The 13942-nt window shown below is 38.8% G+C and overlaps 1 protein-coding gene across 6 annotated transcripts in view; it reads left to right on the plus strand.

The window, feature by feature from the left end:
* The window catches only part of hipk2 (homeodomain interacting protein kinase 2), a 253549-nt gene extending 243964 nt beyond the window's left edge, over positions 1-9585 (plus strand). For all 6 annotated transcript variants that reach the window (XM_073058964.1, XM_073058960.1, XM_073058963.1 and 3 more), the window contains one exon: positions 651-9585. In XM_073058964.1, the coding sequence (XP_072915065.1) occupies positions 651-1115 (465 nt within the window). In that variant the 3' untranslated portion in view covers positions 1116-9585. The remainder of the gene's footprint in view (positions 1-650) is intronic.
* The last annotated feature ends 4357 nt before the right edge of the window (positions 9586-13942 follow it).

The following is a 13942-nucleotide window of genomic DNA, read 5'->3' on the forward strand; positions in this document are numbered from 1 at the left end:
CTATTCTTATCTGCTCTTTCCTGATCCTTGTCTGCTCTCCCTGATTTCTTGATCTCTGGTCACTTCCTTCAGATCTGATACTCACTCCCAATTTTGCTTCACTTCATTTTCTTGTCCACATGCTCCTGATCTCTGTGACCATCTTCATGCATGTTACTTTTTGTCATTGATTGTGGCTGAATCCCTTTAGATGTGAAAAGAGTATAGAGTGCAGCAAGGGTTATTCCGGGCATTCCTGGCTGTATTTGCAGTGTAAAGAAAAGAATGGGTAATAATGAGATCTCTCCAGTTGTCTGGAGAGGAATATGTCTGGAATTCCTCCACAATACTAGGTATAACTGAAATGTCAAACCTTGCGTGGAAAGATATAGACATGCCTGGATCCCTGTATTAGTAAACAGAGGATTAAGCTCATTTGACTTCACAGTACTTCTGATCCACATCTGCATACTTTCAATCTCTGTACCTTCTAAAGTGAGGATTGAGTATGAAGAGATCTCTTTATAGGTGAGGAGATTCAAATACTGTTATGATCGCTGCTTTATATTATTATTGGAGGGGAAGATTGATCTTAGAAATAAAGTCATATTTCTTGAAAAGTTATGCAAAAGTTTCTCTCTATCTCAATTAACAATGAATGTGTGCTCTAGGCTCAGCAACATGCGACAAGCATACCGGAGCGGAGTGGAAACCATGGACATCGAAGACAACAGGCTTACATCACACCGACTATTGCACAGGCTCCTTATTCATTCCCACATCGTAGTCCTTCACACACCACTGTGCATCCTCACCTGGCTGCAGCTCATCTACCGGGTCAGCCTCATCTGTATACCTATGCCACACCTGCTGCCCTAGGCCCCACAGGCACGGTGGCTCACCTTGTGACATCGCAGGGCTCCGCCAGGCACGCCTATGCTACCCATCCTGGGGGAATAGTTCACCAAGTGCCCGTTGGCATGGGGCCAAGAGTACTGCCTTCTCCAACCATCCATCCAAGTCAGTACCAACCCCAGTTTGCCCATCAGACATACATCAATGCTTCGCCAGCCTCAGCTGTCTACACAGGATACCCACTGAGCCCAACCAAGGTGAACCAGTATCCCTATCTTTAAGACTGGAGATCAATAAGACATTATACTGAATTAAAACAAGCAACAATGCATCTCACATTTGGGAAGGTACTTCAGAAATGGGCTGGAAGGAAGTGTGCCTAGTCACAGAATGAGAAAAACAAATCTTTTTATGAGAAGTTTGTTTTTTTTAAAAAAATCACCAAAACTGTTAATTGACCACTGGTCAATGACGAAGACCTTCAAAGGGAAGTCAATCAGTGGATGGATGGAGGAGATTAAGGATCTACAACCTGGAGATGACTCTCAGAGTTTGGTTGAAATTTTATTAGTGAAATTCAGTAAATGTACTAGAGCCGTTGACTTTCCCAATTTTACTTTTTTGTTGGAAAAACAAAGAGCTGCTCTTCCTTTTCTAAATAAAACCATCCTTGTGAAGGTAAAGGTTGCCAGGGCTCCTTAGAATGTAGAGAGTCAAGGAAAGCATCATTTGGTGACACGATACCAATAGATATTACTTGTGATTACACAACTGTGATTCAGCCTAACTCTGTTCTTAAGGCGTACTAGATGTGTCTGTTCAGAGCTCCAGTGTGTATGTGTGTGTGCATGTGTGCTGATATTCTTGTCTGTGGTTTCTTTAACAGAGAGCTTCCTAGCATAGGCATTGGTTTTGAACATATTCCCTTTTAGTGCCTTACAGAAAAGGATGAGAGTTCCACCAGATTTCATATAGATCAATGTCAATACTGAGACAGTCTCCCAATAGTGACTCTTGGGCATTATGATCTTGGGTGGCAGAAAGGACTAGCTGGAGGAGACCACCAGAGGACAGGATAAGGGTACCTTTGAAAAGGGATCTGGGTGGTGGTTAAGCAGCGAGAACGTGCAGACGCTTGTTTTCTTGAACTACCCACTCTGCATGGTATAACCCTACTGGTTCCTACTCGATTGCATTCCTCTTCCCATAGCCAACATCATCAGTAGAAGAGCAAAGTCTCAAGGAAGAATGCACCATTTAGCCCTTTAAGTACATCCAGAGTTTTCATTTAATTGAGGAATTAATTAATGGTTTTCCCTTTCCTCCTATATAGTACATCAACTTGCCTATTTCTGGAACATCCATCACCCCGAAAAGAATAGATCTGAATTCTTGCCAATGATAAAATCACCAGTGTCCTCCTCTTAGAGGTGTCAATTGTCATGAACCAATAACTGTCTTCAGTTAATTAATGGTGGCAGGCAATACACATGTAAAATGCTTTACAGCATTGCTGGTCCTGTCCTATCAGGGAGGAAGAAAATATAAGGTGAGGTAACACAGAGTTTCTGTACCCCAAAACACTCAAAGTCTTGGGATTAGTTTATGTTGCATTATCAGATTTCAGTATCACCAATAAACTTCAACCCTCCCATACTAGTTCTGCTTAGTATTTTTCATCCCTGGCTGCATCAATGTCTCATTCCAATATCAGCCATCTTTTTCAACGAAGCAAGCAAACTGCTGCTATCTTTCTTTGACAGTATCACTCACTTAGATGTTGGAGCAGTGGACTATTTCCTGTTGTGCACAATACTGGCCAAGCAGGGCTTTGATTTCCTGCTACCTTTCTCCCTCGCTCTCCCAATTTCATGCAATATTGATGAGCCTAGACCTAACTGTATGGTACTATAAGCTTATAGGCAAATTAGCCTAATCCTGTTCCTATAACTCCTTAACTGCATGTTAGTTTGATGTTTCTCGGTCCTCTGTTGGAACTTCGTTGGCAAGCACTGATATGCTGTTTCACTCAATATGGAATTACAGCCCAGCCCCATTCTGTCCAAATGTATTGGCAAATGTGAAGGTATGGGCTGAGGGTTCTGCTATACCTGCTCAACCTTTATTAAACATTAAGACCACATATGGCTCCCCTGACTGAGACAGCCCAAGCCTCCTGACTGAAGCACTGTAACAGGATTTTCAACAAGTCACTGATTTGATAGGCAGAGGCAAGGGGGATGAAACAGTTTAAAGAAAGAGAGTATTAGTGATGTTGATTACCACCTGATGGTGAAAAGCATTGTGATTCTGTCCGTGTGCTTGTGTGTTTTGGGGAATAAAAGGCAGACTGAGAAATACAAGTACAGGAATCTTTTTAATTGGTACATTGTCATAATTAAACTAGGCTTTTTTCTTGGGAAGATATGTTTTTTAGAAATATTTTCTTGATCAATACACAATTTGTGACTGACATTTTTGAAAGAATATTTCAATTTTTCCTTGTCAGATAGGTTTTAAATGTAGCTGCTGTTTTAAATATTTTGATTGACTGTTGATTTTGTTTTATTTTCCCTTGCCTCTGAATTTCCTTCTGGTGACAACCAACTCCACATAATTTAGAGGGAACTATTGAATTTCTTGCTATTTGTTTCATGCATTGTATTTATTTCCTATTGGAGCAGTGTTGTCCAATAAAAATCTGCCATCTACAGGGCTATCTATAATTAATGATAGCCATCCATGCTCATTTTAGTTCGATTATCCCATCCTAGTAAAACTCATATACATCTGCTTGAGAAACATCTTGTCTCACTCAGAAACTATGTAACAGTCCTGATGATCAACACTACTTCTCATTTTGCCATTTTACCAGGAAATGTAAAAAAAAAGGTTCATTTGTGTAGGTCATTTGAATATGATACCTGTATCCAACTGTTTACCAATGAGCATGTGTCTTATGTATTTTGCAACGCTGCTTTGGGGCAAATAACTGTTAAAAATATGAAAGTGTAGAGAATGTATTTCTGAACACAGATGTGATTTTAAAGGGCAACATGAGCTGCATCAGCTGGGTTCCAACTGGCCAAGGAAGAAGTGCATTGGAACTTTTCCACAACTTGAATGATTTGGTGACAACAATAGTCATATATATTCTGAAGGCTGAGTCTTATTTTGGGCCTTCTGAACAGCAGCCAGCTGCAACCCAGAAGGGGAAAAGAGTTGGTTTAGTGTAAGGATGGAAATACAAAGAAAAGAACAAGTAAAACATACATAGTGAAACAAGATGGCTCTTGTCACCAAAGAAACCACATTTTATTGCATCATATGTTCTTTGCTGCCCCTTGACCACTGGTTATTTTATGAAGCTGTCTTCACCCTTTTTAGTAGGAGGGAGCTGAAACTTGTTCTTCCTCTTGTGTAACTAACTCTAATTTCCTAATTTGTTTTTTTTTAGATTGTAATTTCTTAGTTTAATGATGACTGGCATTGCTGCTATTTTGATGTATTTATACATTTGAGTGAATCCATATCTGTTCTGTGTGTATATACATATTTATATATATATAATAGAAGAAAACAAATGTTCCTAATCATCAAATCCAGGAAGGGTCTCAAAAATCTACTGAGTACCAGGTAAAGTGAGCTGTCTGCACAGTAATAATTTTTAAATCATATGAGGATCAATTTTTATTCTGTTTAACGAATTTATTCATGTACCTTTTAAAGACATATTGAGATGCAAATGTTCATCAATCAGCTCAATGTCAACCACATGCCCTTGTCCACACTCTCCACAAGCACCCTCCAAGGCCAGTGGATGATAGTAGGTTTGGGCTGATGGGGATTAACCAATCACACATGCAAATATTTCATCTGAGATCAATGTGTGGCTGATATTTCTGGGTAGCTTGAATCCATTTGATGTTTGACTTTTCATAATACTGACTTATTTGCAATACAGTTTTTTTTGCTGCTCACTGTACTTCGGTTGTTAAAAATGAACTGGTCGCGTTTTTACTTTGTAGTCCAAGTGAAATGCTATGGCAGTGGTGCATTTTGAGCATCTTTACAATTCGGCTGAAAGTGCCTTTCATTCAGAAGACCTCCCATGTATATCGACAATAATGCATGGCTTTTACAAAAGAATGTGGGTTTCATACATACACCAGTTGTCTGATGCCAAGCAGGGAGTGTAGATATCAAAAAAACTGGCCACAATTCTCCAATGCAGGCTCCCCTTAAGCAACCACATAGGAACATCACTCTGTTAAATGGACATGATCACATGTGGGAGATACTATCACATGCATAGGGTTATATAGATTGAAGACAAGAAACATAGTTTGACATGGAATTTATTGGACATTTTACTAAACCACATGTTGCTCAAAGCAACCCAGAAGATAAACTGTGGTGTTATACAAATTTTTCCTGTATCCTTCGTTATATTTTCAGGAGATGGAGATGAAGATTGTTTATGATATGAGTTTGGGGGAGGGGATGAAACTGCCAAGAATATGATCGATATGACTGACCCAAATCACCACAAATTGGCACAAATCTGGAACTTTAGAGAAGCTGAAGAAAAACACCAAAGAAATTCAGGAGCTACATCCTCCCTCATTCTATCACTTCCCTTTGCTTTTTTGTTGATCATATTGATAACTTTCTGAAAGTTTTCAAGCATAAAGTTTATCACAGCCGGAAATGTGTGAAACTTTATGGGGTGGGACAGCTGCATTTCAGCTATACATGGTGATATTCAGATTTTCTTCTTAGTTGCCAGATTGCAAACATTGTAACAGTTCCTGCCTTGGGCTATAACAAATTTACATCTAGTACTAATTTTGTGCAAATACTATTTTTATTACACAATTGAACTAAACTTCAAGATAAAAAAAAGTTGTTGATTTAGGCCTGCAACCATATTAACTGGCTGTGTTTTTTAAGCTCCCAAATAGATGCACTCAAATTTGACATCGTGGTGGAGGAAAGGGACCTCTTCCCTGAAATAGTTTGTTTTCCACCTTTCTTTCTGGTTTTTTGCTGCCATTCTGATTAATCTGATGTCTTGTTCAAGTAGCCAATCACTGGAGGAGCCAGGATTTGCCAGGGAACTAAATGAAGAACAACAATTGAATCATGACCCAAGAGGCTTCTTCTAAAGCCCCTAACGTTTAGCCCTGCTCAAAGTAGTTCTCCAAGTAAATCTTGGAATTTCCTACCCCTTGACAGAATTTACTAAGCCATCAGGGAAACACACTATTGAACCATTACAGTATATACATTTTAAGCTCAGTGGCACTTTACAGTCATCTATAATACATACCAACTCCAGTTCTGAATTGAAAGAATAGTGAAGTTGATAAAATGTTCATGCAGCTGAGCTGATGAGGAGAGAGATTGGTGTGATGGTTGCAAAAATCAGAGGAATGGAGTCTGGTGAGAAATTGAGAAAGGTTAAGGTGACAGAATCAATGAATCAGGACAATTGTATTGTGTATAATTCACAAAAAGGAAACTTGCAGGTTACTGTGGTTGGTAATGTAGTTGGTATATATTATAGTTGCATTTTGAGATGCTGGAGTAAAAGTTTAATGTCCATCACTTGCAATATTTTCAAATAAAATTATAAATAATTGGTTTGTATCCTCCACCAATAAAATCTGTACCATTATTAAATATTCTGCTTTAAGCATTGGAGAGAATCTTGATCCTTTGAATTGATTCAGTTATGCTCTTAATGAGAACCAAGTCTGACTCTGTTCCTGTTCACACTTTGCAGAATATAAACTAGCTAGGAGTAGCCAGGTTACAGTGAACTGTAACAAGCACTGTCCTAATATGCCAATACTGTTTACATGAACTCTGCACAGCCTTCTGCAAACTGTTGTGTCCTGCAAGGACAATGTCAAACCCCAAACGTTGCACTGACCTACCAAATTTTAACTGTCCAGCCTGGTATGGCTACACCATTCTGTTCTTCCTTGCTGTCCTGCAATGCTGAAATACCCTGCTACTTCATGTTTCTTCCACTACCTATTTTTAGGATGCACACACTGTACAGATTCACCCAAATAGTTATACTCTTACTTAGTTTCACTACTATTATAGAACTGGCTAATTATTGAAGGAACAGCAGCCAAGGCAGGTTGGAAGATGACTGGTTTTCCACTCTAACCAGCCAGGAATAGTAAAAAATCAGGAAAACAATGAAGTGAGAAGTTAGAATGATTAACCTACAATGCACAGATAACCATTTTCTCACACACAAAACAAAAATTTGCTTATCCTTAATGTCTTGGTAAATACAACAACACAAGAAAATAGGCTCCTCACGCCTGTCCAGCCATTTCATATCATCATGGTTGATCTAAACTGGTATCATTTGTGCCAGTTCCCTATAATCCTCAATTCCTCGATCTTTCAAATGTTTACCTATCTACACCTTAAATATATATATCAATCTTGACTCTACCACTGTCAGGAACAGAGAATTCTAGAGACTCACTACTCTGAGAGAAAAATAAATCTATGTACCTTAGTCTTAAATGACTGGTCCCTTACTTTGTGGCTATGTTCCCTTGTTAGTAACTCTCTCACTAATAAGAACATTTCAAGATCTACCCTGTAAAGCCCTTTTAATATTGTGTATGTTTTAACAAGGTCACCTTCATTCTTCTAAACTCAAAGGAGTACAGACCAAAACAGTCTAACCTCCCTTGACAGGACAGACTTCTCATCTCAGAAATCAGCTTGGTAAATTTTCTTTGGATTGCTTACTATGTCCTTTTTAAGTAAAGGAATCAAAACTGTGCACAGTTTTCCAGGTAAGGCCTCACCAACACTGTATAACTGTAATAAGGTCTCCCTATTCTTAAACTCCAATCCTTTTGCAACAAAATGCTGTTTGCCTTTCTTCTGAACCTGCCTACTAACTTTTTTGATTCATGCACTAAAATACCTAAATCTCTGAACTTCACTCATTTGAAATCTCTCTCCATTTAGATTATATCCACGTTTGATTTTTCTTATTGGAGTGCATGGCCTCAACACTTTGTCACATGAAATTCTATTTGCCTGGTTTTCACTCAATCTATCTGTATTCCATTGCAGAATCATAATGCCTTCATCATGAAAGGCCCTTCCAACTTTATTCATCTCATCAGCAAATTTCAAAATCAGACATTTTGTTTCCTCCTCCAGTTTACATAGCTAACAGTTGAAAGCCAAGAATGAACCCCTAGGTTACTCTAGTAGTTATACCCCTCCAGCCAGAAAAAGCTGCACTTATTTCAACTCCTTGTTTTCTATATGACAGCTAGTTTTCATTCATGCATCAGCCTGTTATGTGCGATGTCAAATACCATTTGGAAATCCAAATACACTACATCAACAGGTTCCCCTCTGTCAAGTGTTCCTAGCGATATCTTCAAAGAATTTGAGCAAATTTGGCAAATATATATTACCTTACATATAAACATGCTGACTAGATTTGATTAAATTTAGCTTTCCTAAAGAATTAGTTGTTTGATTAGGGACTCTAGCATCTTGCCAAAGAATAGGTGCTAAAGAAACAGGCTGATAGTTTCTCACCTTCTGTTCTCCCTTTTTGAACAAGTCATTCTGGTACCCTCCTTGAATTTAGTGCATTTTGAAAATTTTCAACCAATTATCTCTTCAACCATTTCCTTTAAAACTCTTGAGTGAAGTAAGGAATCAAGTTTCATTGCCACCAACTCAAACGATTATTACATGAGTTTTATTTTTGCTGACCATGACAATGTGCGGTAAAGTGCCATTTTGAATTTCCTGACAGGTGCATGGACTTAAAGTTTTTCAGATTCTGGTAGATATGAAATCGCCACACTTATTGATATAACCTTATAAATATCACACCAGTCTGAATTAGCAGAAGAGGAGAATAAAGGGGAAACAAGGAGAAAATGGCATTTGTCAGTATGGGGGCACATTTATTGGAGTCACATGAATCATTGGACAATACCCACATCCAAAGTTTGGTGCTGGTTTATCCAAAATGCATTTTGAGTTTTATTTTAAACTAAGAATCTCATCTCATCCTCGTTCGGCGTCAAAGTTATCTGATTATCTGTATTCATTCTCTGTAGGTTTGTGTATCAAAGTGTTTTTCTTTGTGGACTGTCTTTTTGCTCTGTGGTTTGTTGTCTTTTAAAGGCATGGGTGCAGGGTGTGGGGTGGGGGGAGGTGTGAGATGTTGTAGGATTATATGTACAATGTAGAAATTTATATCTTTGCCCCATATTCTAGATATGGTTATGAGAATGTTTATTTTACCGAATTGTAGAGTGTTTAAAAAGAAAATTCAACCAGAAACTCAGTCGTAGCTACTAAATGTTTTTTAAAAGATGTTGTGAGCTCACTCTTAACTGTTTCAGTTGTAGGAGGAATGAGTGGAAATTTTTATGGTCTCATCTTGAAACTAATATTAGAAGCATTGTAAATTAAAAGAGGATTTTAATGGAAAAATTATAGAGTATATAGTTATTTTAACTGTTACTACTAACTGTAGGGAGAAAAGGGGGTCTATTGTTGTGAACTGTTTAGCTTGTAGTTCACTGGTTGTTGATCATTTTTTCGGTCTCCAAGGTGAATCTGCTTATCTCCTAATCAGAATATATACACTCACATATGCATATTGTATATGTGCAGAAATGTAATCACACACTGTCTTGGATTTGCATTAAACTGTTTTAAGTCACCACACAACCCAGTCTTTATGTTGCCTCTACCTGTATCTGTCTCCATGCACAATCAATACATGTCATGTCACTTGCAATGCCAACTCTCTTTGCCTTATGAGGGCCCAAGCTGCAAAACAGATGAGGCTAAAACAGGTATCTGTTCTTTAATCATGAATTTAAAAGAGTGAGAATTTTAAAATTATGACATTACTTAACTGGGAGTCATTGTGTGTCAGCAAGCAGAAAGGAAAGTGAATGAGACTTTGCTGGTTATAAATTAGGATGTGGGCAGCTTTTTAGGATAACATCAAATGTATTAAGTTTTTAATGATGCAGTCCAATCAATAATGAGAAGTTGTCACATCTGGACGTATCATCCAGGTGGCTAATGAGCTGGAGAGTGGTGATTAGATAGTAGACATTGGGGTAGAGGTTGGCTACATTGGTAGTTGCAGGAGAGACTTATCTGTGTGTGCACCTAAAGCTCTGGGGTGGGGGAGACAAAGATCAAAGTTCAATATAACTTTATTCTCAAAGTGCATATATGTCACCATATACAATCCTGAGATTCATTTTCTTGAGGGCATTCCTAATAAATCCATAATAAAATAATTACCTTAATAGAAGACAGTACCAACTGGGTATTCAACCAGTGTACAAAAAAAACAACAAAATGTGCAAATACAAAAAGAATAAAATAATAATAAATAAATATATAAACAATAAATATCAAGAGTAAGTCTACGGGCTGTGGGATGGAGCAAGTGATGGGGTGAGTGAAGTTATCCCTTATGTTTCAAGAGCTTGATGGTTGAGGGGTAATAATTGTTCCTGAACCTGGTGATCTGAGACCTGAGGCTCCTGTACCTTCTTCCTGATGGCAGCAGCAAAAAGAGAGCAGGTGCTGTGTGGTGGGGGTGCCTGACAATGGCTGCTGCTTTCCTGTGATGTTTTGCGTAGATGTGCTCAATGATGGAGATGGCTTTACCTGTGATGGACTGGGCCATATCCACTACTTTCTGTAGGATTTTCTGTTCAAGGGCATTGGTGTTTTCATACCAGGCTGTGATGCAGCTAGTCAATATACTCACCACTGCACATCTATAGAAATTTGTCAACGTTTTAGATGTCATGCCCAATCTTTGCAAGTTCCTAAGCAAGTAGAGGTGCCTTTGTGCTTTCTTTGTAATTGCACTTATGCGCTGGACCCAGGACAGGTCATCAAATGATAACACTGGAAAATTAAAGCTGCTTACCCCTTCCAACTCTGATCCTGTGATGAGTAATGACTCCTTCTGTTTTCCTTCTCCTGAAGTCAATCATCAGCTCCTTCGTCTTGCTGACATTGAGTAAGAGATGGTTGTTCTGGCACCAGTCAGCCAGATTTTCAATCTCCCTCCTATATGCTGATTCATCACCACCTTTGATTTGGCCTACGACAGTGGTGTCATCAGCAAACTTGAATATGGCAATGGAGCTGTGCTTAGCCACATAATCATAAGGGTAAAGTGAGTAGACCAGGAGCTAAGCGCACAGCCTCATAGTGCACCTGTGCTGATAGAGATTGTAGAGGAGATGTTGCCAACCTGAACTGACTGGGGTCCACAAGTTAGGAAATTGGATCTAATTGCACAAGGGGGTAATTGAGGCCATGGTCTTGAAGCTTATTGATTAGTATTGAGGAGATGATGGCAGAGAATGCCAAGCTGTAGTCAATAAAGAGCATTCTGATGTATGCATCTACTGTCCAGATATTCTAAGGTTGAGTGAAAAGCCAATGAGATAGCATCTGCTATGAACCTGTTGTGCCAATAGGCAAATTTGAGCAGATCCAAGTTTCTTCTCCATCAGTAATTGATATGTTTCATCACCAACTTCTCAAAAAAACTTCATCACTGTGCATGTAAGTGCTACTGGATGATAATCATTGAGGCAGGTTACCACACTCTTCTTCAGACTGCCAAAATGAGGGGTTAAAGGTTTCAGTGAACACTTCAGCCAGTTGATCAGCACAGGTCTTTAGTACTTGGCCAGGTACCCCATCTGGATAGATGCTTCTCATGGGTTCACCCTTCTGAAGGATGCTTGCACATCAGCCTCAGAAACTGAAATCATATGATCATCATGGGCTGTGGAAATTTGTGATGGTTCCTCCATGTTTTGATGATCAAAGCAAACATAGAAGGTATTGAGCTCTTCTGGAAGTGAAGTCCTGTTGTTGCCTATATGGCTTGATTTTACTTTATAAGAAGTGATAGCATTCAAGCCTTGCCACAAATGTCGAGCATTTTTCATTGATTCAGTTTTAGTCCGGAATGGTCACTTCATGCAGGAGATAGCTTTCCAGAGATAGTACCTGGACCTCTTGTAACTTAATTGGTCACCAGACATGAATGCCTCTGATCTGCCCTCAACAGATTGTGGATTTCATGGTTCAACCAGGGCATCTGTTTGGGGAAGATTCTGAATGATTTTGTGAGGTCACGCTGATCTACCACTTTTTATAAAGTCTGTGACAACCAATTCATTCAGATCCACATATGACTGACTCAAAGCAATCCCATATCCACTCCACTGCCTCCCGTGACCACCTCTTTGCTGTCCTAAACTCTAGAGCCTTATTCTTTAGTGTCTGCCTGGATGCAGATAGGAGAAGGACAGCCAAGTGATCAGATTTCCTAAAATAAGGTCTGCGTATAGAACAGTAGGCATTCCTTATCTTAGTATAGCAGTGGTCTGGAGCATTGGGACCTCTGGTGTTACAGGTCAGCCAACCTATATAGTGATTTAAAAGTGCCATCCGTGGACAGCACAGGTTATGACTTGTGCAGGCAGAGATCTTTATAGCATGTGGCAGCATTACATAGGTACCTCTGTGCATTTGTATTGCAGATGCATAGAGGAGAAAGAAGGAAAATTGCAGGCTTTGTGCAATTTACAATGAATCCTTAATCTCTGAAAGTGATAATGCAAAGCAGAGCAAAATATAATAATGCAATTTAATTTCCAAGCATCTGCAATTCATCATTCAGTGCAACGGAAGCTTCACCAAATTCCTCTGTTTTATGTAGTTTTCCACAGCTGCACTTATTGTCCTGACCATAGGGACTTTTTCTTAGTTTCCCAAATATTTACAAAACTGCTCCTTGGTTCAGTTGCTCTTCACTGAGCTAGCAAAGAACTAAAATTTCAGAATAACGAGTCTGACATTACAGCTTCCCTTGTTGAAATGAGTAACTTTTACCTATGAATTCTACATGCTGAAAATGATAAGGTGTACCCATAGGTTCCACAGACAGGAATGATCATAAAGCCAGAAAACATAGCAGCATAATTAGGCCATTCAATACGGTAAACAGCAAGTCTGAGGAGCAGGACTAGATGTTAAACCCATCTGGTTTATCATTCAGTTAAATTATGGTTGTTCTGTATTTGAATTTATTTAATTGGTTATCAATCACATCCCTTGCTACACTTACTTAAAACTAATATTTTATGCTTTCTTGCTGAGAATTTTAATTGATTTTAAAATTTATGGACTTCCTTAAATCAACGATTTTAAAATATACCAGAAATGTAGCTGGAAAGTACAGCCTTCTGAGGGACTTTTGGGCCAAAAAAAAAATCTGGAGCACTTCTAAATGTGACAATGGGCACCTGTCTATTGAGAACCAATTTGTGATGCCTCATTCATCACACTCTTGAAATTGATAATATTCTTTTGTCCCTCTTTTCACACATATAGATAAATCACTTTGAACAAAAGCACCACAAAGGATTTTGAACCAACCAATATAGAGTGTCCAGTCCATGTTTCTATTTTTACACGGAAACCCAAAATGTCTTCTGTAATCAGGATCCACTCCTCAGGGCATATTAATAATAGTCATTACCCGGAAGGTTGAGCTCAGCAGAGATTAAAAGTTTACAGGTTGTTTGTCGGGTGACATTCCAGATATCAACCATTATCTGTGTAGTATAATGACACCTCAGATCCTTTTTAATACATCCACCTCCTACCTTAAAACTATACTTCCTTGTTTCTAATAACCTTATCATGGGGAAAAGATTTTGAAAACCCACCAACTGGAAGTACCTGGAACATAGAACAGCCTTTCCGCCAATGATGTTACACCAACCTAATAAGTAATTAAATGCCTAACACAGTGAATCCTTTCTGCTACATGGCGTCCCTAACTCTCCATTCTCTCCTACTAGAGGGAAAAGATTATCCAATATGAAAGGTGTTTAAAAGTGAAATAGTAGGAAATCGGAGTCAGGATTAGTGTGAAGTGGTTCATTTTGGTAGATCAAATATGATGGCAGAATATAGTATTAATGGTAAGACTCTTGATAGTGTGGAGGATAAGAGGGATCTTGGG

The sequence above is a fragment of the Hemitrygon akajei genome, chromosome 10, assembly GCF_048418815.1.
Source record: "Hemitrygon akajei chromosome 10, sHemAka1.3, whole genome shotgun sequence".
In the NCBI taxonomy this organism is placed as follows: Eukaryota; Metazoa; Chordata; class Chondrichthyes; order Myliobatiformes; family Dasyatidae; genus Hemitrygon; species Hemitrygon akajei.